The 24,203-nt window shown below is 34.3% G+C and overlaps 1 protein-coding gene across 6 annotated transcripts in view; it reads left to right on the top strand.

The window, feature by feature from the left end:
• Window positions 1-24,203, top strand: part of DCAF6 (DDB1 and CUL4 associated factor 6) — a 139,272-nt gene that overhangs the window by 82,162 nt on the left and 32,907 nt on the right. For 4 of the 6 annotated variants that reach the window (XM_030824020.1, XM_030824025.1, XM_030824022.1 and 1 more), the window contains 2 exons: window positions 5,485-5,544; window positions 20,826-20,943. In XM_030824020.1, coding sequence (XP_030679880.1) covers window positions 5,485-5,544; window positions 20,826-20,943 — 178 coding nt within the window. The remainder of the gene's footprint in view (window positions 1-5,484; window positions 5,545-20,825; window positions 20,944-24,203) is intronic. The other 2 variants (XM_030824021.1, XM_030824024.1) reach the window with 1 other exon arrangement.

Raw genomic sequence — 24,203 nt, 5'->3', positions numbered from 1 at the left:
AATCAGAAAGCTTTAGAGTGAATGTATGGTTTCTGTGAAGTAAGATGCTGTCTTTCCAACTCTAAGTGTTTTCTAATTAAATATCTAGTTTGGCAACAATAGAAATTAAATTTATGAAATTCAGCAGGAGGGTAGGTTTTAATTGAGTAACAATTATAAAACTTTATCTTATACATAATAATTAAATGCAGTTTTGTATATGGACATTAATTGATTCATTCTTTTATGATAGATGTTACTACTATCTACCCATACAGAAAGCACCAAAATTAGCCTCCTAGATTTTATTTATTAATGATAGAAGAATGTGCATTTCTCAAATGTAAGAAGCGTATTTTTCCTTTACACTTTGATATCTTTAGAGTATCAATTAGTGGTGATAGTGCCAGTAAAACATATTTCTGTTGTCTTCTCACCTATTTAAGTGTTTTAGCTATAAGATGTTCAAAGGAGACATTACTATGATTTGGAAACCAAGAAATTTTTAAAAGTATAGAAAGAATTTCTGAATTACATTGTTTGGCAACCATTTTATTCTCTTTTCAAAATATATAGAACTCATGGGAATATTTTGTGAAATCAGTAATACCTAATTCCTGTAGGAAAGTGAGATCAAACCTTGAAACCACTTTGTAAAAATAATCACCTACATTTTTAGTGGGATCAACTGGGAAGGGGCCTGATGCTGGTTTAGGATAATCCCAGATGGAATGTTATCTATTTAGTTGCTGATATTTCTTGGCAATTGAAGACTAAAACACCATTCTAAGGCACCAAATGATATCACCTTAAATTTCAAACTGTTTAAAATGAGCTATATAAAATAGGTGTTAGAAGATGTTAAACAGTGGTTTTTTATTTATTTTTGGTTGTTCACTCTTTGTCATCAGTCTTAGTGGAAATTCCAATAGAAAGTATATAAAAGTAGCACTGTTGGGACTTAAACATGAAACAAGGAGCGACTACCCACCTGCTTGCTCCTCCTGCTACCCCTAAAGCTCCTCTGCTCCCTGAAGCCCAGTTTGAAAATCAGTGCTTTAAAAGAATTTTTGACATCTGTAAATGATAATTCTTTAGAACTAATTTCCAAAAATATGGTTTTAAAAAATTAGAATGTATCATTTAAAAATATTTTTACTTGTTAGTCTTTTAAAAGTATATCTTTTCTAGACTAATAGGAAATACACCACAACTCATTTAGGAAATACACCATAACTTGTTTTCTAGACTTTTAGGAAATATGCAGGAACTCATAAAATCCTTAGCAATTTTTTTTAACCAAAAAGAAATGAATTTGCCTTTATCACATCAGTGCCTGGGAATTAGATTGGCTGAACTCTTGTCCCTGGCTTTATGACTAGATGACCTTGGGCAGGTCATTTGACTGCTTTATGCCTCAGTTTCCCAATTATTGATTTATTTAGATAGTGTAGCTTGCTGTAATTTACAGAGACCATGTAAGGATGGGTTAAGACAATATAGTATATATAAAGTTACCTACCTGAGGAGAGCAGTACACATAATAATGTACTCTCTTTTTTTTGAGATGGAGTCTCGCTCTGTTGCCCAAGCTGGAGTGCAGTGGTGCTATCTTGGCTCACTGCAACCTCCACCTCCCGGGTTCAAGTGATTCTCTTGCCTCAGCCTCCTGAGTAGCTGGGATTACAGGCACGTGCCACTATGCCCGGCTAATTTTTTGTATTTTTAGTAGAGATGGGGTTTCACCGTGTCAGCCAGGATGGTCTTGATCTCCTGACCTTGTGATCCGCCCGCCTCGGCCTCCCAAAGTGCTGGGATTACAGGTGTGAACCACCACGCCCAGCCAAGAATGTACTATCTTAATTGTAGTATGTTGTTTACTACTTAAAAATGTCCTCATATAAAGGCCCCATAAGGTTGATAGCATTCAGGGTTTTGAATGAGCTGTATGTACATTTATCAGATGAATGCCCTAAACAGGTGTGGCAGAGGCATTCAGCATATGGCTGATTTTAAGCCCAACTCTTTGTTTCCATTTCAGGTCCCCTGAAGTCATGGGTTGCTGGCTCCTGCTCAGAGTGACAGCACCCTGTGGAGTCTGCTGGTACTGACCTAACCACCACAGAGCCCCACTGGAGCATGGAGCCAGCCTAGAGAGGGTCAGGTAGGAACTGCTTTTTCACTTTATGGCACGGTTTTACCAATTGGAAAAGAGTAATTTTTATACCCCAAAAGGGTATAAAACATTGGTGATTATTTTTGAAAAAGGGCTTTTCAAAACTGAGCCATATTGGAAAAAATCAGCACTTACCCGATCCTGTGCAAGCAGGCTCTAAACAACACCAGATTTCCCACAGTGTCCATAATGACAGTCACATGGCAGCACTTCTCAGATGGATGCATTGGATCTATGTGTTTGATGTTTATAAATAGTTAATAAATTAGATATGATATTAGTCTAGTTCTGCCAGCAGTTCTTAACTACCTTGAATGACAGAGTCCAAAGCAAAACAATGATGAGTCTTTTAGAAGTTTAAACGTAATAATACGCTCCAGATGTTTCAGAACAGCTTTGTACCCTTTTTTTTTCATTCAATACTATATGTCTGAAAAATAGGCAAGTAATGATAACATTAAATGACCCATTCCTATGTGCTGTCTGAATATTTTACATGGATTATCTCATTACATCTTCAGAAGAACATTATGTAGTAGATACTGTGATTATCCTCATTTTACAGATGGAGAAACTGAGACTTAGACAAGTTAAATAACTTGCCCAGGGTTACAATATTACTGAGTAGAAAAACCACATTTGAACCCAGAAAGTGTGGCCGAAGAATCTTTGTGATTTACCTGTTAGACTATAATTGTCTATTTTTTCTACAGTTGAGATAATTCTGGTGTCAAGGGGCTAAAGAATTTTCTCAAGACCAAACCACACATATTTTGGAAATACACAGTAATTGACCATGAGACATGCTGAGCTTAGTACTGAGAGAGCTTTTGCTTAAAGTGTATCTTTACCTTAAAAAAAAGTTACAATTCTAAACACTTCAAATAAGCTGACCAACCATATTACATGTTACAATAAACTACCATTGGACCATATATTCAGGTTTTTATTTTGTGATTGTATTCTCTAGAAGGTATTTCCCAGAGAGGTAGAGTAGAATATGCCAGTAACTGAGGCAGTCAGCTTAAACTAGTAACTACTTTTTAAAATATTAGCTATTCTAATGGTTATTATGTTAATATTTGAAAATATTTATGTAAGATAGGAGTTATAGGTATTGTATTTATGAATAGTGGTTAAAAAAACATGTCACTTAAAATGTTCATATGATAGGAAAATAATCCTTCCCAAAGGAGTTGTGTGTTCCCAAGATTACAAATAGAATGAAAGCAGTGACCAGGAAGGATTTCTTCATAAAATAAATCTTCAAGATGGGAGGAACAGCAAATGCCTCAGAAATACACAATATCTGTGGCAGACTAAAACCAAAAAGGAAACTCTTTTAGTTTAATACTTTCTGTCTTAACATAGCTTTAATATTTTAAATACTTCAAGAGTTTGAAAATATAGTTTTGTAGAGATAACAGCATTCTAGATCTTTCATCAATAGTTTTTTTCCCATGACTTACTCATTCTTAAATTTTATTAAAAATAAGATGCATTTTGTCTCAACAAGATTTGTACATTTCATGGTATTTTTTAGAAAAATTAAATATTTGAAGATAAGATTTCTTGGAGAGTTTGTAGTTTTCTTATGGCTCTTAATTATTAAATGAGGGCACAATGAAATGTATAACAAATCCAAATGGATGAAAAATATTTTTCACAGATTTTTAGGAGAGTTTTCTAATATTTATTTCACTATGTTCACATTTTTCTTGTTTTTTTTAAAGAGTTTAATTTTTTTTTCTGAAGACCAATTTATCTGTCCTTTAAAAACAACATAGATGGTAGTGTTGAATCCAGCTGTGAAATGGATAAATGAGAAGTCATCTTAAGAAAGTAAAGCACGAATAGATTAGGGAACTGATTGAAATGCTATTGTTCCCACTTTATTTGTTGTGTACTAAAGATTTAACTTCTGATGAAAAAGAGGTGTTAAGTAAGGATAAGTAAAAGCTATTATTCAAATAATGATCATGTTTTGTCAAAATCTAGTGAGAGAAAAATACATGAACAAACTGGTGATACTAGAAGATGGAAGATTTAAAGTTGATTCAAATGGTACCACTAGCAGGATTCAGACTTTTAAATGTACAAATGCAAGCAATCAAATCCTATAAAATCAATGTGAATCCAGGGTATATTTTAATCTCAGCTATCCAGCTAAGGACAATCTTAAAATACCTACTTTTTGGGAAAAATATGCCATTATGAGCAGAAACTGGTGTTGGCCAAAAGTATTTTGTTAACATTTGCTAAGAACTAGAGCACAGGATATTAGAAACTGAGAATTATTCTTATTGGTTGGGGAGAGTTGTGCTTATTACCTATGTTTCTCTTTTACTGTAGCCCTACTGGAACACCTATTCCCCAGTGTCTTGCTTAGGTTACTAGATCCCCAGGATTTAGTTACTGATTAGAGAGTAAGGAGAAGCTTGGGCCTAAAAATGTTGCTAATTATTGTCAGAGTCAAGTTTAGAATTAAAACTTACTAACCTCTGATGAGTGCTCTTTCCATTTTATTATGCTGCCTGCCTTAATACCAGTGTTTTTCAAACAGTAGAAACCACTTATAAAATAAATTCTTACATAGAAACCCAGCATATTAAAAAGATAAGAACAAAGCTGTTCTATTTGAAGCCAAGGTAGAAAGTGTAAAGCCCAGATCATTAAGTCTTCTCTTTGTCTCTCTTTTCCTTTCCCTACCAGGTAATGCTAAAGAAACTTGAGCGTTTACATAGTATAGTTTTAATATGCACAATATACTGTGGAGTTTTTAAAGTCATGCATGTTTCTGTAATGGTAATTACCTCATTAAATATTTTTCTTATAAACCATTTTCTTTGTATAATATCTTGATGTTAGCTCCTTGTTCAGCCCACAGTACAGCAAACAACATCTCTCAAAGTATAATGAGCATTTCATTTCATGCGTCAAATCCTCCAAGGCAGGATGAAAACCATCTTAAGGAGCTAGAGAGGGAGTTTGAGAAGGGCAAGGAGTCTTGTATGTAGTGAACTAGATACCCCATTTCTAATATATCTACCTTGCACCTTGTGCCTCTGGTATATGAATTTGATAAAAGGTGTATGCATGGAAATGGAAGAATAGTTTCTCAACTCATTCTCAAAGTTACTAAATGCTTGCCTGGAATAACATATCTTAAGCACATGGCCCTGCTTACTCACTGCTTGGGAATCACACCACAGTACTTACTTCTATTCCCCAGCCTTATACATTTGTTTCTGAAGCTTAGAGATGATCATGACATTGCTGTGCAGTTTTCTGCTGCTTACTTTTAAGTTGAAATCTCATTTTTGTTTCAGATTCTCCTTCTTCTGTGGTTAACAAACAGCTCGGATCCATGTCACTTGACGAGCAACAGGGTGCGTGCAACAGGAGATGCGCTATGCCCATCCATCCATAGCTTTATTGCAATGCATAAACTAAGCTCTCTCACCCTTTCGTAGCATTTCACTTTGATTATGGTCTTACAGTCAGTATTTTGTGGACCAAATTATAATAGGTGGTATTGTACATAAAAGGTCTTTTTGGCCTATTCAGATTATTTTCTATGTAAGCTAATTTCTCACTTTGGCCCTTGATGTCAACTTTGAACTCTCTCCCTATAACAAAATTATAATGGATGTAAACTATATCCATTTTTTAAATTCTAGGTATCTGTCATAAAATCGTGTAGAACTGTGGGTGTGAGGTTAACACTACCTCGTTGCTTATGTAGGATTAGTTATTTAAACACAGTAATATTCTATATTAATAGATTGCTTTAGTAATGATACTTGGTTGTATGTCTCACTTATCTAGTAGCCAAATTCCTGATAGCTTTAACTAAAGAATACAGTTAGGAACCCAGAGGTAAGCTCAAAAGCTATCAATCAGAAGCTCCCACTTCCACTTGTACTTTTCAACGTGGGAAAGGTATAGAATCAATCTCCAAGCCTTGAATAGAGCCTGATGAAATAAACAGGTTACTTATTTATCAGGCTTTATTACTAGCAGATCAAATACAGCACAGAGAAGGATTAGTAGAGGAAGACATTCTGACATGAAGGGACATCTGAAAAGGCTGGAGATAGGAAGACTATTTAAAAACTAAAAAGGCTATTTAGTGTTAGTGCAAATGTTTTACTATCTCACCTCAGAATTTAATGAAGTATTTTAAGTATATTGTGACAAAGTATGATAAGTAGTCTTAGTTAAGTCTTTAAGAATGACTTAACACGATATTCACTTTCTCTATTTAAAAAGACAGATAGCTGGACGTGGTGGCACACGCCTGTAATCCCAGCTACTTGGGAGGCTGGGGAAGGAGAATTGCTTGAACCCAGAAGTTTGAGACCAGCCTGGTCAATATAGCGAGACCCCGTCTCTTAAAAAAAAAATTAATTAGCTGGGTGTGGTGGTGCATGCCTGTAGTCCCAGCTAATGGGGAGGCTAGGGCAGGAGGATTGCTAGAGCACAGGAGTTCAAGGATCCAGTGAGCTATGATTGTACCACTGCACTCCAGCCTAGGTGAGTGAGACCCCCATCTCTTTAAAAAAAAAAAAAAAAAAAAAAGGCAGATGATTGCCTTTATATATTTTACAAATGTTCCTTTCAAAAACATTTTTTTTAAAATTAGCGCTAAAGCCGTAAGATTTGGTTGACTGAACGTTTACATGTTAGATGACTCGTATGTCAATAGTAATGCAGAAATTAAATATTGCTGTAGTACTTATTTGGTGTGAAATAGACGTAATTTAAACTATATTCTTAGAGAAATATTCAGAAACTAATTTTAAAGTGAATTAGAAAACTTCTTTTGTACTTCTGATCTTAAATTATTCCTTATGGGGCCAGGCGTGGTGGTTCACACCTGTATTCCCAGCACTTTTGGAGGCCGAGGCAGGCAGATCACCTGAGGTCAGGAGTTTGAGACCAACCTGGCCAACATGGTGAAACCCTGTCTCTACTAAAAACAAAAATTAGCTGGACGTGGTGGCCCACGCCTGTAATCCCAGCTACTCAGGAGGCTGAGGCAGGAGAATCGCTTGAATTTGGGAGGCGGAGGTTACAGTGAGCCAAGATTGCGCCATTGCACTCCAGCCTGGGCAGCAGAGTGAGACTGTGTATCCAAAAAAAAAAAAAAATTATTCCTTATGGACCTGAGATGAATTTCTGATCTTAAATTACTCCTTATGGACCTGAGATGACCTGTATTACTATAAGGTTTTCTGTTCTTTAGAAAGAAAGAATGAATGAATTGGTAAATTAATTTGCAAACTAAGGCATTAAGCATGTTTTATTTTATATGTTTATTACAGAGGTATAAACAATGAAGAATAATTAAGGCAAAACACAACTATAGCCTACTATATTAGACTACTGTTTATAACTACTCTATAATTAAAAGATTTTTTTTCCTAAGGATATATGGATTTAATAATATATCACTATCAGAGATTTTATAGCCAGATTTATATTCTAGTTAATCACATACAATAATTTTCATAGCATTACATTGAACATTATATTCAATTTAAGTTGATAATTTACATATGATATGGGATATGAGAGGAAGAGAAAAATTATGATTAACTCCCAGATTTTTTACATCAGTGCCTGGGTGGGGTAAATGGGAAGGCCATTTACTAGGGTTGAGTAGCTTGGAAGTAGAAATCAGGTGGTTCTTTATCTTTTTTGGCTGTGTAAAGTATGATATGCATTTTAGTCATGTAGGTAGAGATGCTATGTAAGAGGTTAGTATTGAGTGACTTTGGCAGAAGCTGCACCGTAGTAGACTATCAGAAATGTAGCTTTGTAATAAGACCTCTGAGCAGAAATGTTCTAATGGTGGAAAATATATCTAATTAATTAAACCCTGCGTTTTTACATACCTTTTTGTTCATCAGCATTACAACTTTTAAAGTACTAGGAACTTCACATTGCAGGCTCACACTACCTAAAGATAACTTCTAAAAGTTAATAGAGACTGCCCACCACCAATTGTCTCTCCTAGACTAATGGAATAATCCCTTTACTAGTCTTCTCACATCCACTCAGGCTGTAATCTATTCTCTACCGGCAGCCAGAGTGAAACTTTAAGATGTAAATATAATCATGTGACTTATCTGCCTAAAACGTTTTAATTGCTTCCCATAGCCTTTCAAAAGAACCCAAATCCATACTTTGGCTTACAAAACCTACATGACTTGATTTCTGTATCTCTAATCTCATCTCAGGCCACTATCCCATCATTCACTAAGCTCTTGCCAAATAGACTTACTTTCATTTCTTTTACATCCCTTGTACATGCTGTTCCCTCTACCAAAACTACTTTTTTGTTCAGCAACTTCTCATTTTTTAAACTCACTGAGATGTTACTCTTTCAAAAATAATATAACTTCACAATCTCTAGTAGGTCTCCTCTTTTTCTTCCTTTGTGACTTGTTATTTTTCCTCATTGCATTTGTCACATTTGTAATCATACATTTATTTAGGGGATTGTTTAATATCTACCTTTTTGCATAGTCTCTAAATATTTTCATTTACTATAATTTTCTCTATGCCTAAAATCATACGTTATGTGGTAAATAATATTTGTTAAATGAGTGAGTAAATGGATTCTTTAAGCAATTAATTATTTAAGAGCTGTAGGGATTACTTCAGCTTGGGGGAAATGTGATCAGATTTACATATTGGAAAGATCATTTTGGCAACATTATAAATGATTGATTGGAAGGAGTAAGATTGAAAACACCAAGAACATGTAAGAGGCCATTGCTATAGTCCACCTAAGAGATTATGAGGGATCCAACCTAAGGCAATAGTGGTGAAAAGTGGGAATGGACAGATTTTAAAAATAGTTGAAAGGTTGAATTCATGGGACGTTGAGACTGATAAGTTAGAAATGAATGAGAGTATGATAACCAGGTGTCTTGATAGGGTGATAATGAACCATCAGCCAAGATAGAGACTTTAGGAGGAACATCTAGCTGATTTGAGGGGAGAAGAAAGTATGTGAGTTTTTTTTAATGTTAAGTTTGAAGTGTCTTTGGATATCCACATGGAGAAATCTCATAGATGGTTGGATGGCTATATGATTCTGGAAGTCACCAAAGTGATCTAAGGTAGAGATAAGGAATCATTAGTTTATAGATAGCAGTTGAAACCATGGGAATGGATGAGATTGTCCAGAAAAAGAGGATAGTGTGAGAAGAGTAGAGTGCACTACAGGAGCAAGTAGACAAAAGGATCTAGCGAATGAAACCAAACAGGAATGATCAGAGAAGTATGCAGGGCAGAAAGAATGCCATATCCAAAACCAGGAGAAAAGAAGTGCAAGGAGGGACAGGTTAGTAATGCCATGTAAATCAATGATACCAACTCCCAAAAGGTCTGATAAATCATTTTTTAAATTTGGCAACGTGATTGCTTTGACATTTTAGTTTGAGATATGATGTAGTGGAAGCAGAAGCCAGATAGTAGTGGTTTGAGGAGAAAGGTTTGGGGGAAAAAGGTAGAGACTTTGATATGTCTCTTTTCATAAGCTCAATTAAGAATTGAAAGACAGAGCAAAGATAATGTCAGGTATGGGTGGTGGTAGGTTCAAAACTGAGCGTGTTTATAGAGTAAATAGAAAGATTGTGTATTCAAGATGTAAGGGATAGTTGATGTCCCCAGATACGCTATTATTTCAAAATTTTAACCTTTACCGAGATTCTTGTTCTCAGTTTTACCATGGAGAATGGAAAAAGTAGTACATTTAATAAGTTTCCTATTTGAATATATCTCAGACTAATGATTATTTAAGCATATTTTAAATTTCCTTTTCATACTTTTAACAAAACACGAATGCTTTTTAAAAATTGATAGTTCAGTTTTATATTTATGTCACAAAATATTTCTTCACCATTTCCCAAGTGCCCAAGTGATTTTATATGTTGTTTAATTTAATTTTCCATAGCATTTTCATAGATTTCTTTACTTGGAAGGATTACCAAGGACAAAAATGTTACTAATAAAATTTTTTTTTAATTTTAGTGGACTTGCTTACTGAAGAAAATTTTTTCTTTGAATAATTGTATACACAGTATTAAACTGGTTGAGTGCAACTAGTGTCTTTGCTTATTTATCCTGAATTTTTAACAAAATCACAATTTGATAGAAGTATATTTAGCCTGAATCTTCATTCATTAATGCAGCTCCCTGGTTGTCTCAATAGTTTTACTTTTTTTAAGAAACGAAATTGTAGGGAAATAAATGTATAACATGCACATTGTTATTAATTGTATCCTATTATAAAATAATTTTCAGTGTTCTCCAAATTTGGAGTTGTGTGTAAACACATTGATGGCCTTTCTGTGCTAATTATGCATAAAGTGAAATTCTGTTTGAATAAGCACAATAATGTCCATCATGCATCTTGTTTAGTTTGAACAATATGTTTTAATGGGTAGTTTTAGTTTTCCTTTTTATCTCTCTACTATAAGAGGAAAAATTCTCTTCTGACATATGTTTCTCTTACCTTGTTTATATTATTAAAACTTAACAAATTTTTCCTCTTAAAAATATGTAGGCCAGCAATTTCCCCCTTATTTTATTTTAGAAAGTAACAACAGCGGCCGGGTGCGGTGGCTCACGCCTGTAATCCCAGTGCTTTGGGAGGCCGAGGCGGGTGGATCACAAGGTCAGGAGATTGAGACCATCCTGGCTAACACGGTGAAACCCTGTCTCTACTAAAAAAAAATACAAAAATTAGCCGAGCGTGGTGGCAGGCGCCTGTAGTCCCAGCTAATTGGGAGGCTGAGGCAAGAGAATGGCATGAACCTGAGAGGCAGAGCTTGCAGTGAGCCGAGATCACGCCACTGCACTCCAGCCTGGGCTGGAGTGGGCAACTGAGCAAAACTTCGTCTCAAAAAAAAAAAATATATATATATATATGTTATATTAAAATATATATATATGTATATTAATATATATGTTATATATATATAACAACAGCAAAAAGAATATATAATTGTTCTTTTGAGAACAGTTAACTTTTGAGAGGATATAAGAAAGTAATTTTGTCTGAGTTTTAGGTTTTGGCCATGATTGAAACAAGTTGCTTTCTATTCCCTACAGTGATTGCATTAAGTGGAAGTTGACAGTGCCATCAAGTTTGAAACTTACGTCTGTAGGCAATTGTGCATCTGCAGGCACTAATTTTCTGTTCTAGATTTAAAGAAATATAAACACTAATTTGTAGGTATGAAAAGTATGAATGTTAATTTTCCACTATGTATCATTTTGTATAAGCTGACTAATGTTTGTGAAACATTCATCTATAGGAGACTAGTGGATAATCAAAAACCAGTGAAACAGATTTTTACTAATTCTACTAAGGTAGATTGGGAAATGGAAAAGTTGGACCTGTCATGCATTAAATATGTATTACCTTAAGATTATATACTATCACCAAATTGAAATGTCATTTTAGTACTATTATCTAATATTATTTTAAACTTATATTGACAATTCTAATTTTTATTAAATAAATATCTAGTGATTGAAGCTTGCTGTATTAATAAGAATATAAGTTCAATATTCACCACACTGGAATACATCCGTAAATAGTATATTTTAAATTCTAGTGAAATAATAAGTTAGTGAAATAAAATTTCATTCTAAGTTCTTTGTATTTCTTAGAACTAGTTATCACTTAGTTACTTGGAATGAAGTAACTAATTTCTTCCTATCCCCAACTGCTAGGTCTTGATTGTTCCAATTAATGATATATTTGATGTTTTGGAAGTTAATCCCTATTTAATTTTTGTTGCATATGCTCATTTGTTCTACTCTTCTGCTGATCAAACCTATACCTCCAGTTTGTTTTTTAACTTAGAATTGTCTGTCATAAAAATAACTGACGTTTATTGAGTTTTTTGTGACTAGCGCTGTTAAGAATTTAACATGCATCATCTAATTTGTGCTAACAATGAGGTGAATTATCTTAATTTTACTAATGAAGAAACTAAGACTCCAAGAAATATGTTAAGATGAGTTAAATAAGTGGTGGAGCCATATTTGTATGTCTGTACTTCATTAATTCAACTGATATGTAAATGCCTACCTACCTTGTGGCAAGTACTGGGATAGGTACTAGGGCGCATGAATAAATAACACTACTGTTTTCTGTACTGGGAGCATTGAGTTGATTTATAATAATAACAGCAACAACAACGTAGACATTTAATACCACGTTTTCTTTGTACCAAACATTGCTTGGAGCAATTTTTTATATGTTGATTTACTTAATCCTTACCACAACCATATGTAGTTGGTACTATTATTACCCCCATTTTTCAGATGAGGAAACTGAGGCAAAGGGTGGTTAAGAATCATGTCTAAGGCCGGGCGTGGTGGCTCACGCCTGTAATCCCAGCACTTTGGGAGGCTGAGGCGGGCAAATCACGAGGTCAGGAGATCGAGACCATCCTGGCTAACACAGTGAAACCCCGTCTCTATGAAAAACACAAAAAATTAGCAGGGTGTGTTGGCGGGCCCCTGTAGTTCCAGCTACTTGGGAGGCTGAGGCAGGAGAATGGCGTGAACCCGGGAAGCGGAGCTTGCAGTGAGCCGAGATCGCACCACTGCACTCCAGTCTGGGTGACAGAGCAAGACTCCGTCTCAAAAAAAAAAAAAAAAACATATCTAAGGTTGCACACAGCTAGTAAGCATTAGAAACGTGTCTCAAACCCAAGCGGTCTGGCTCTGGCATCGGTGATCATAACCACTTGCTTTGCCTGATCTAACAGTAAAGATGGATGAAAAAATAGAAGTGTGATGAGTGTTATATAAGGAAGGGGAAATAGCAGGGTTCAGTGTGGAACGTAGGAGAGTGGGCCTTCATTCCTTCCAGTTGAGGGCCGAATAAGGCATCCCTGAGGAAGAGACATTAAGCTGAGATCTGAAAGGTGAGCCTGAATAAGTTAGGTGAAGGAGCATGAGTAAAGGGAAGCATGAATAGCATATGCAGAGCCTCTGAGATGCCACATACAGGATGACTAGGAGAATCCCAGTATGCAGGACAAAGTGACTTTTTGGATATTTTTAGGTTTGGCATTTTTATTTTAAGAACAGAGGGAAGCTAATGAAGTGTTTAAATTAGGGAGTATGGCTATGGCCTGATACTCCGAATGGAGTATGGAGAATTGATTAGAGACTGAATCACTTAGGAAGTTCTCCTGGTAATAGAGATTTTGATCTGGTGATAAAAGTAAGGTAGGAGAGATGTGAAGAGATTCAAGAAATATTTAAGATGTAGAATAAACAGGACTTGGTGGTAGATTGAATGAGACAGGGATTGAGGAGGAATCCAGAGTGTAAGTTGCAGTAACAACTTCAGAATTTTCTTATGAAGATAGTTTAGTGATAAATAGCAGTCTGGAGAGGCCAGGACTTGTGTCTTAAATCTATTGTAAAACAAATACACTGTTTTTACTTAGGTTATACATTTATTTGTGGTGCTTTGTGGGAGGTACTGATGGAGATTAATAGGTGACTTTTTCAGCCACTGCAAGAGTAGCTCATGTTTTGATTGAGCACAACTAAGTGGATGGTTATTTTCTTAAACAGGTAACCCTGGAAAAGGGATGAAGCATGGATGTGTAGGGGTAGGTGATCATGAACTCAGTTTTGAATATATTTAGTTTGAGTTATCTGTATGAGATACCCAAGTTGAAAATCGGTTGGGTAGTTGATTGTGTGGATATAGAGCTCAGAAAAGATATCAGAGCTCAAGAAAAAAATTTGGGAGATCTTTGCATACAGATGTTAACTGAAGCCATGAAGTAGATGGAATTAACTAGGATGAAAGTAGAAGAGGACAGAGTAAGAGAGCTAAAACATCTCAAGAAAAATCAGAAAAATTCTAAAATTAAAAGATTTTGCCAGCGAAGAGCTGGTAAAGGAGATTGAGAAGGAGCAACTAGAGAGGTGGATGGCGACATAGAACAGCGTGGTGTCTTGTGATCAAGAGAAATTTTCAAATATGAGAGAGTGTTGTCTGCTGGAAGGTCAAGTAAATTGGCTCCAAAAAAATATCCCCTAAGTTAGTCAGTGTGGGAGTGATTGAGCCCATTAGTAGAACATTTTCACTAGAGTGATAGAGACATAGGCCAAATTTTAGAGCAGGAGATGAAAAAATGGAAATGAGAAGAAAAGCAATTCAAAACAATAAGCTAGGAGGACAGTAACTCCTAGGGGAAGTGGTTAAAGGGAGTGTTCTCCTAAGCTGTCTACCTCATTTGTTTTCATCTGGAAGTCACATTTTTAACTTGTTAATTTATGTACAAAATGAGAGTGTTATTTATGGTAGGCAGACTTGATTTTTTTTTTCCAGTAAAGGAGAATATACCTGAGGAAACAGTCATGAAAAGAAATACTGGAAAAGGATTTTGGCATGGCTTATGTGCCACATGGCGTGTGGGTATATTTACTTATTTTCATTCTATACTGTTCTCCCTCTAGACTGAAAGTGAGATAGGAATAGGAGATGTTTATGAATAGAGGTAGTACATAAAACTACTGGTTCTGAAGTAGGAGAAAAGGAAGCAAAGGTCAAATGGTTACCACATTTCAACCCATAAATTCTAAATACTGGTAGGAATGTGGAACCAAGCACAATTTCAGTCTAAATGTATTGAAATCACATATTTAAGTTCAATTCACACTTCTATGTTATGTCATGAAAAAAGTTCTTGGGTTAAAATTGTTATAATTGACATAGAGTTGAGTTGTGATTGCCAGAAAATTTGACTGAATGTTAAAAACATTAGAGAGAATGGACTTCTAATAAATATCTGTACTAAAATTGCACTTTGTTTCATTTTGGCTTGCATAGTATCACTTACTTCTGTTTTATAAAGCCAGATTTGCACTAGTGTAAGCACTCATTTTTTAGAATGAAATGTGTTGCCTCACAGTTATCTGTAGGGTAGATAGATCTTTTCTGTTAGCAGTTTACTCCTGGAAGCAGCATCTCCACTTTGAATCCAGATATGCTTCCTTATACAAATAGTTGGAAGGAGAATTGGAGATACTCTAATCTGGAATCTACAAAAAAGTTGTGGATTCCCTGACCTATGAAAATGGAAAATTTTGCATTGGTTTAAAAAGTATGATTGAGAAATTTAAGTTGGAGTGCAAAATGTGGGGAGATAGTTAAACTTTATTATTTTTTCAGAATATTTCACCATATGTTTTATTTCCATCTTACTTTGGTTTTTAAAAAATATTTGGTATAATGAAATGGGAAATAGAGTATCATTATATAATCATACACACATCATTATACAATAGAAAACTCATTAGGTAACAGTATTTTATTTTCATATGTTCCACAGCTTATCTAAACTACCATAGTTAATTAATGTATGATTATAAAGTTATAATAGTGACCCAGCAGCAGAGAAAAATATTGGGCATGATGGTTCTAAAGAAATTATTGTTGCTATACCCTAGTTAATTATCTTCATTTTGAATATTTGGTTTAGATTTACATATGAGATAGATTCTCCAGGGGTATCCCAGCTTAAAGTCTGGACATCCTTATCAGTATTTGGATATTTAGATCTATACCAACATTTTAAACAGTATTTAAATATACAAAATACTCATAGCATTTTTTTTTTTACTACGGTTATCACATGTAGTGTTTTTGTATGTCTTTGAGCATTTTTTAGAACCTCTCATGATTATAATTTCCTAATGGAAATGTACAGATTAAATCATTTCACAGTGTGCATTACAAAAAATAGTTACTTTGTGATTTTATGCAAAAGACTTGAAAGATACCTAATTAAATACATAACAGTTCAAGGAAACTGCTTTCAAATTATATTTCAGCTTATTCTGAATTTTTTTCCTGAGCCAATGCACTATCCTGAGAGGTCTCTAGTAGCATTTCTGAAAAGGATCTTTTAAGTTGGTTTCCTGAATCTCAAGTTATGGACCTTTCACTTCTAATCCGCCAAAATGAAGTCCTTTACAGTCTTTTATCTTGATGTTTATGTGGTTATTGCTGTGCTTCTGAAGCATGTTTCAAATAAATGGTAATTTGCCTCCATAGAGACCACTCTAAGCTGCTGATGTCATCATTTGTTCTTAATAACCATAATTACTGAGCAATCTAAAAACTTAGCAGTGTTGAACAAGTTAAAAGGGATTTTTTCCCCACTATATTGTCTGTGTGCTGAGCACACTACAAATAAATAATCTCCTGTAATGTTTTTAGAGGAAGAAATAGTTCAGTCTGTTAAGTGCCCTGAAAGAAGATACAACATAGTTTTCCTATACTATGATGCCAAAGTGATAATTTTGGCTACCAGAACTCTTACCAGTTATTAATGTTGTTGATATGAATTATTTATTTCTGAGGAGTAACAACATCAACAATTGATATTTCTTAATTAAAATAGTTACTTATCTAATCTTTTTGTCTTTGTAGTCAGATTATTTCTAAGATTGTATATTAAGTAGGAACTTCATATAAAAAGAAACCTCAGTGGGCACAGTGGCTCACGCCTGTAATCCCAACACTTTGGAGTACTGAGGAAGAAGGATCACTTGAGGCCAGGAGTTCAAGGCCAGCCTGGGCAACATAGTGAGACTCCATCTCTACAAAAAATAAAAAAAGAAGTTGGGCATGGTGACACACACCTGCAATCCTAGCTACTTGGGAGGCTGAGGCAGGAGATTCACTTGAGCCCAGGAGTTTGAGACCGCAGTGAGCTATGAAGGTGCCACCACGCTACCCTGGGTGATAGAGCAAGACCCTGTCTATGGAAAGGATGGGGTGGGGGAGGAAATGTCTGTAACTAGAGAAAAAATTAAGCTTATTGTTTTTCAGTTCATCATCTGTAAAATGGAGATGACAATACTGATTACAAAGATTTTTCTAAAGGAATGTATGTATCTTGGCACATATTTATAATTGATATATATTCATAGTAATGCTCAATAAATTACAGCTATTAATATGATGGCTTTCTACATAAAGCTATTTGTGTGTTTAGGTGAAGTTCTAAACCTTAAGGGTTTTAAATAAAAATCTACCTTTTAAGTAACATATCTGTGCATTATGTAAATAAGACTGAAAAATACAGTTTTTAGAACGTGTTTGCTGATCCGCTGACAGAGAAGTTGGGAACGTTTAAATAGTTACAATTTTTTTTCGAATAAAGTAAAAATATTTAATTTTTAAAATCATTAAAGTAGGTTTTTCATAGACATTTGTAGTTTAGAATATGCATTTTATCACAAATAGTGGATGCATTCATTAGTAGTCCAGGAATCCTAATTCCTGAGAAAATGTAACCTGATAGGTTGTATATGACCAAGCAAACTAGAATTAAAGAAGACAGTGAAATGGAAAAAGGCTAGGAAATGAATTTAAACCTTGGAATATATACTGTCAGTAATACTGCAGTTGGGCCAAGTGCGGTGGCTCACACCTGTACTCCCAGCACTTTGAGAGGCCAAGGCAGACGGATTGCTTGAGCCCAGGAGTTAAAGACCAGCCTGGGCAACATGGCAAAACCCTGTTTCTACAAAAGTTACAAAAATTAGCCAGGTGTGATGGCATATGCCTATAGTCCCAGCTACTCAGGAGGCTGAGGTGGGAGAATCACCTTAGCCTGGGAAATTGAGGCTGCAGCGAGCCATCATTTCGCCACTGCACTCCAACCTGGACGATGGAGTGAAACTCTGTCTCAAAACAAAAACAAAAACAAAACAACTTGCAGTTGAAGAAACCAGGTTCTTCATTGTGTTGTGTTTCTGCCAGAGACACTGTTAAGTGTAGGCTACAAGGAAATAACTACACTCAGGGACCTGAAGGTTTTGTGACTAACAGAAGAGTTCATGTTATTTTTATAGTAATAGGCTAGTTTTACACAAGGCTGATGAATTCATTAACAACTTAAATGAACAGATTCTATCAACTATAATCAATCACTTTATGATTAAATGAATATTACCAATATTTTACATGTTTTATAGTATGTAGATTATATTCCTGAGAGATTAAATAAGAACTCTGTAGGCCAGGCATGGTGGCTCATTCCTGTAATCCCAGCACTTTGGGAGGCCAAGGCGGGTGAATCACTTGAGGTCAGGAGTTCAAGACCAGCCTGGCCAACATGGTGAAACCCCATCTCTCTTAAGATACAAAAATTAGCCAAGTGTGGTGGCGGGTGCCTATAACCCCAGCTTCTCTGGAGGCTGAGGCAGGAGAATCGCTGGAACCCGGGAGGCAGAGCTTGCAGTTGCCATTGCACTCCAGTCTGGGCAACAAAAAGAACCTCCATCTCAAAAAAAATGAAACAAAATAAAAAAACTTTGTAGTAGATACTGTAGGAGGAAAGTTTTAGTTATCATTAACCATGTTAGAAAGCTTCTTGCTTTTGGTGGGGAACTTGTATAAATGTTTTCTGCTCTGTTCTGATCTCTTAATAGTTGTTTGTTTAATATATTCCTATAGTCATAGCATGTAGATATCTATAACTGTCTCTTTAATTTTCCTCAAAAGCAGAGTTTCCATATATCATTTAAATTCCACAAGGCTTCTCATAACTTAAGAAGTCTTAACTGTAACCAAGGTGGATCTGAGAAATTCAGTCTTACACTTCTCTCACATCTGCTTTTGTTTTCTCTACCGTCTTTGCTTTAAAAGAAAAATAAACAGCAAAACACTTTATAAAATATTGAGAGAGAAAATGAAAAAACTAGCCCCAACTTTGCCTCTCAGTTTCCATAATCATCCAATCATCCAATCTTTAGCTGTCTGTTTCTTCTATTCCAGAAGCCTAAAGACAGCAGTGATGAAACAAAAATCTCAGTAACATAACTAAAGAATAAGAGGAAACTGTGTGGACAAATGACTAGCAAACAGCAAGTTTTTGAAAGAGGGTCAAGGGTAGGGTAGATGTTTCCTTAATACATTTCTGTAAGCTAAAGGTCTATTAATTCAGTTATTTATCAGAATGCCATTTGGTAAAATACCTCCTCCAAAACACTGAATGTAATACTAAATCTTTGACAGTTGGAATGGGTTATTAATTTATTTCCAGGGATGGTTTAAATCAAAGACATAATCATAACAAAAATAGTACAGAACAAAGTGACTTTACCATTTGGGATGTCAGGTTTATAATTCACATTATTTTCAAATAGCAATTCTGTAGGACAGGATTTCTCATGAGTTGGAAGTTAAGACAGAGGAATTGATACTAAGTTTTGTTATCAGCTTGACTCTTGTGGAATACTTTTCTACTGCATTTCTGTACTTGAAGTCTTGTTAATTGTCTTCTCACAGAATAAAGGCTAGAAGAGAGGTTCTATGAGATTCTCCCTTTTTTTTTTTTTTTTGAGATGAGGTCTCACCCAAACTCGACTCGAACTCCTGGGCTTAAGGGTTCCTCCCACCACTGAGCCCAGCTGAGATTCTCTTAATGTGTGCTCCAACATCTTCAAGAGGAATGAAAAAAGATATAAGTCCTTCGTTGCAATGGAAAGTAGATCCAATAATTTAAAAAAATCCTAAGTAAATTTGCTTTTAGGAAATTGTGATTGTCTTTGTTGTTATTTTTCAAGAGAAGTTTATTTTTAGTATTAAATCAGTCCTTGAACTGGTATCAAGGAAAAAGATACCTCACAGAAGTGTTTTCTTTCTGCAAGCAACTGGCAGAAATGTGACATGTTTGATTATGTATCCATTTGTATTTCCTATGTATTTTAATGTTTCCCAAACTGTTGTTCATCATAAAATGAAAAATATGTAAAGCTCTGTTTAATTATGTCTTTGCATATCCATGTACTCTTTTTTGGGAGGTGGGGAAGGTAGCTTTAAATACTCTATTAATTTGTGTAGACTTTCTTGATTTTGTCATTTAAAAAAGATTTCATACATTGAGATAGATGTGTATTATAGACATCATCTGTAGGCTCTTAAAATGAAATTGCTATTTCCACAATTAAACAAATTCCTTGCAAGGTTAGTCAGGAAGAGAAGCGGAAATATACCAAAATATATTATAACAAAGTGTGTTTTAGAAAATATCAAAGCACCATAAATACCACCCTCTTCCCCATCAAGTGCAGACTGTGATTCCTCCCTAAATTATAGATCTGTGAGTTTGAAAGAACAGAAGGAATTTGATAACATTTCATTGTAGTAAAGTTTTTGCCAAACCGCTTTTCACAGAGCCCTTGTATCTTACATCTCAGTGTTTCTAAAGGAGCCAAAATTAGTTCTTACTGATGCTCAAGCAACTGAGGAATTAATGAGCATTCCATTAAATAAGGGTACTAGTTTGTAACTGTGTCATTGCATGTTAATACTTTTTGATTCCCCTAATGACTAAATATGGTTCTCAATGTGTGTGATTTCCATCTGAATCAAAGGGAGTCATGTACACAAAACTAGAATTTGATGCAGTGCTACTTTGAAATATAAAAGAGTATTTCTACAACACTTGCCTTCAAACTTTAAATGAAACCCATAACAGATGTGAGAAAAGAATTATGACAAGGACAACCTAATATAAGTTTTATAAATTTTAGGAAATGTCATCTTTTTACTGGTTTCAGAGACTTTTTCAAATGTTTTAAACACAATTTTCAGATAACAATAATGAAAAGCTGAGCCCCAAACCAGGGACAGGTGAACCAGTTTTAAGTTTGCACTACAGCACAGAAGGAACAACTACAAGCACAATAAAACTGAACTTTACAGATGAATGGTAAGTTAATATTTTTGTAAAGATGTTCTTAGCCATTTTGTAGGATTGTATTAGATTTTAATTTTTAACACTTTGTCATCTTTATGTTTTGTTTTGCTATAAGGTATTGGCTTTCAAACTTGAGTGTGCTTCAGAATCACTGGGAGAGCTTGTTAAAATGCATATTACTGGACCCCACTCTCAGAATTAGGTTTGGGGTGGGGGTCTGAGAATTTGCATTTTTAAAAACTTTCCAGATGATGCCAGTGCTGCTCATCCTAGAATATTTCTTCTGATAGAAATGCTAAAGTTAATACTACTAATAATTAATAATTAAAATTAGTGCAGAAATATAAACTTAACGTTTTGGGACTTTTTGCAGTCATGGTCCTTTGTAGGTGTATATGTATGATTTTTGTTTTGAGTTTTAGAATATAATTTTAGTGATACTAAATACACTGTATTCTCCCCTGCATTTGTTTGACTTTATAATAAATATTCCCATGTTACTACTTAGTTTTAATAAATATTATTTTACTAGCTGTGTAATAGTCCATCAAGTAGATGTACTATAGTTTACTTAGCCATTTTCCTTTAATTAGGCAGTAAATTTGTTTACCATTTTTTACCAAATAAGGCTTTAATGAATATCTTTGCTTATAAAGCTTTTTCCTGCCTTCAAGATTATTTGAGAGATATTTCTGAAATGAACTATATCTAGATTAAAAGATATTGCCAAATTATTTCCAAAAGAATCTTTACTTACTATAGTCCTACTAGACACATATAGAAGTATACGGTTTACTGTCTCTAGGCTAGTGTTCAATATATTTATTTATTTTTAACTTCTATATTTGATTTAAAAATACTTATAGTATTTATTTAATTGATTACTAGTAAGGTTAAACTTTTTCTTTATTTAATGCTCATATAGGTTCTCTTTAATAATATTTCTGATCATATTTATTGCTCATTAATCTAATGAAACTTTACATTTGAGAAAAGCAAGTTATGTAAGCTTTTTATACTCTTTCCCACTGTCTCATGACCATTTGATTGAGAGAACATACAGAATTTTTAAATTTAGGAATAGTAATATATTAGTTAATATATTGATATAGTATTTCTTAATATATAATATATAATATTGTTAATGTATAATTATACCAATTGTTTAATGACCAATATATTAATTATTCATAATTAATATATTAATATATTAAATATTTAATTGTATATTAATATATGATCATCATGTTATCTGTTACTATAATATATTATATGTAATATAATATAGTTATATTGTCTTAATATGTAATGAATTATATGTTGATATGTGATATTACTTTTATTTAAATTCACTGGTTTCCATTTGTGTTTATGTATGTATGTATTTTATATTAAAATATTTGATTAAGTAGGATCTTAAAATACTACTGGGTATCTTCTATGTTCTGGGGACTATTCTAGACATTGGAAATACATCAGTGAAAAAAAATACTTAAACCTCTGCCTTATTGGAACTTAATTCTAGATGGAGGAAGTTTATTATAAACATAATTAATAAGTGTACCATATAGTATGTTAAAAGGACAGTGGAGGAAAATAGAGCAGGTAAAAGTGATTGGGAAACCTAGGCATCATTGAGAAGGTGACATTTGGGCAAAATGTCACTTGAAGAGTGAGAAGGAGTGAGCCACATATATATATCTAGGGGAAGAGCATTTGGGGCAGAGAGAAAACCAGTACAAAGACTCCAAAGCAGAAGCATCAGACCTAGTATGTTCAAGGATCTTAAGAAGACCAGTGTAGCGGGAGTGGAGTGACCAGTGGAGAGAAGAGTAGTAGATAAGGTCAGCCAGGAAATTGAGGAGGATATTTAAAAGGACAAGGTTATTTCTGGTTATTGTGTTGAGCATATGCCATCAGTAGAAACCAGAAGAACAGTTAAAAAGCTATGGCAGTAAGAAAGGTTAGAGGTGGTGGTGGCTTAGACAAGGATGGGAGCAGTGGAGGTGGTTAAAAAAAAAAAGTGGTTGGATTCTAGATATATATTTGAAGGTGCAGCCAGTAGGACTTCTTTATAAGTCTTAGTGCCTGACCATTTAAAAATCGTGATGTTTGTGGCCCTTTTTCTTAATACATAATTTAAGATGACAGTAGGTCGTCATACTTATCATGTCTTTTCCATTCTCATGATTCTGTACACAAGGAGCTGGCGTCTTCTGAAGAATCTTATCTAAAGTTTTTGGGCTTTTTTTTTTTTTTTTTTTTTTTTTTAGAGAAAATCATTAGTCCCATTCTTCTTTTGAATACTACTTTTCCTTCTCTAAAAACTGACCATGAATTATATTCTCATTCATGAGTTTCTTATTTCTTTGTCAGAAAAGCAGTTCGCATTTTTTATTATTATACAAGTATTCAACATTCATTGTAAAAAAAAAAAAAAGGCAGAACTTAAAAAAAGTGTACGGTCTTTCATCTATACTAGGATTGTCTCTTGCTTTTATTTTAGTTTCTTTGGCAACAGATGAGGCAATAGAACATGCTAAGAGCTTGAACTGAAATTGACAAGTTTTTGAACCTCTCTAAATCTCAGTGTTCTGCCTTGAAAATGGGCATATTTAATAGAACTTACTTCATAGGTTTAGTGTGAAGATTTAATGAGATCATGCAGAGAAAGTACGTAGCACTTACTAGCACATTGATTGGCACCTGAGAAGGCCCTCAGTGATTGTTAGCTGCAGTTCTCATCTTTTGTAAATTGTCTTTCAGATACTTTGCCCAGTTTTCTATGGTGTTTATCTTTTTCTTATTGCGTTATTAGAGCTATTTATTTATTATAGAATTAAATAAGGATTATACCATTTGTCTTTCATTTGTTGCAAATATTTTTCCCAATTTGGTGTTTTTCAGTTTACTTACAGTGGTTTTGCCTTACGGTTTCTGCCTGTGATAGCATGCATAGGAAAGCCTTGTTATTCCTAGAATTAAGGGAAAAGGTTCTTATATTCCTCTCGTATTTTCTATAATTTGGTATTAAAAACTGTATATTCCGTCTAGAATTTATTTTTCCATAAAGTATAATGTGAAGCCATAGCTTTGGTTTTACCACGTGGCTGTTTTCCTGTCTCATTACCACTTAGTGAATAATCTTTTTATTTCTGTGTGATTTAAAATGCCATATTAACATATGTTAAATATATTTACTTGGTTACTATGTCTTTTCCACTAATATGTCTCTATTCCTACTCAGTACCATAATATTTTAATTACCATAA

The sequence above is a fragment of the Nomascus leucogenys genome, chromosome 12 (assembly GCF_006542625.1).
Source record: "Nomascus leucogenys isolate Asia chromosome 12, Asia_NLE_v1, whole genome shotgun sequence".
NCBI lineage: Eukaryota > Metazoa > Chordata > Mammalia > Primates > Hylobatidae > Nomascus > Nomascus leucogenys.
Note: the sequence above shows the minus strand (reverse complement) of the source record. Positions and strands in the feature narration are given on the sequence as shown.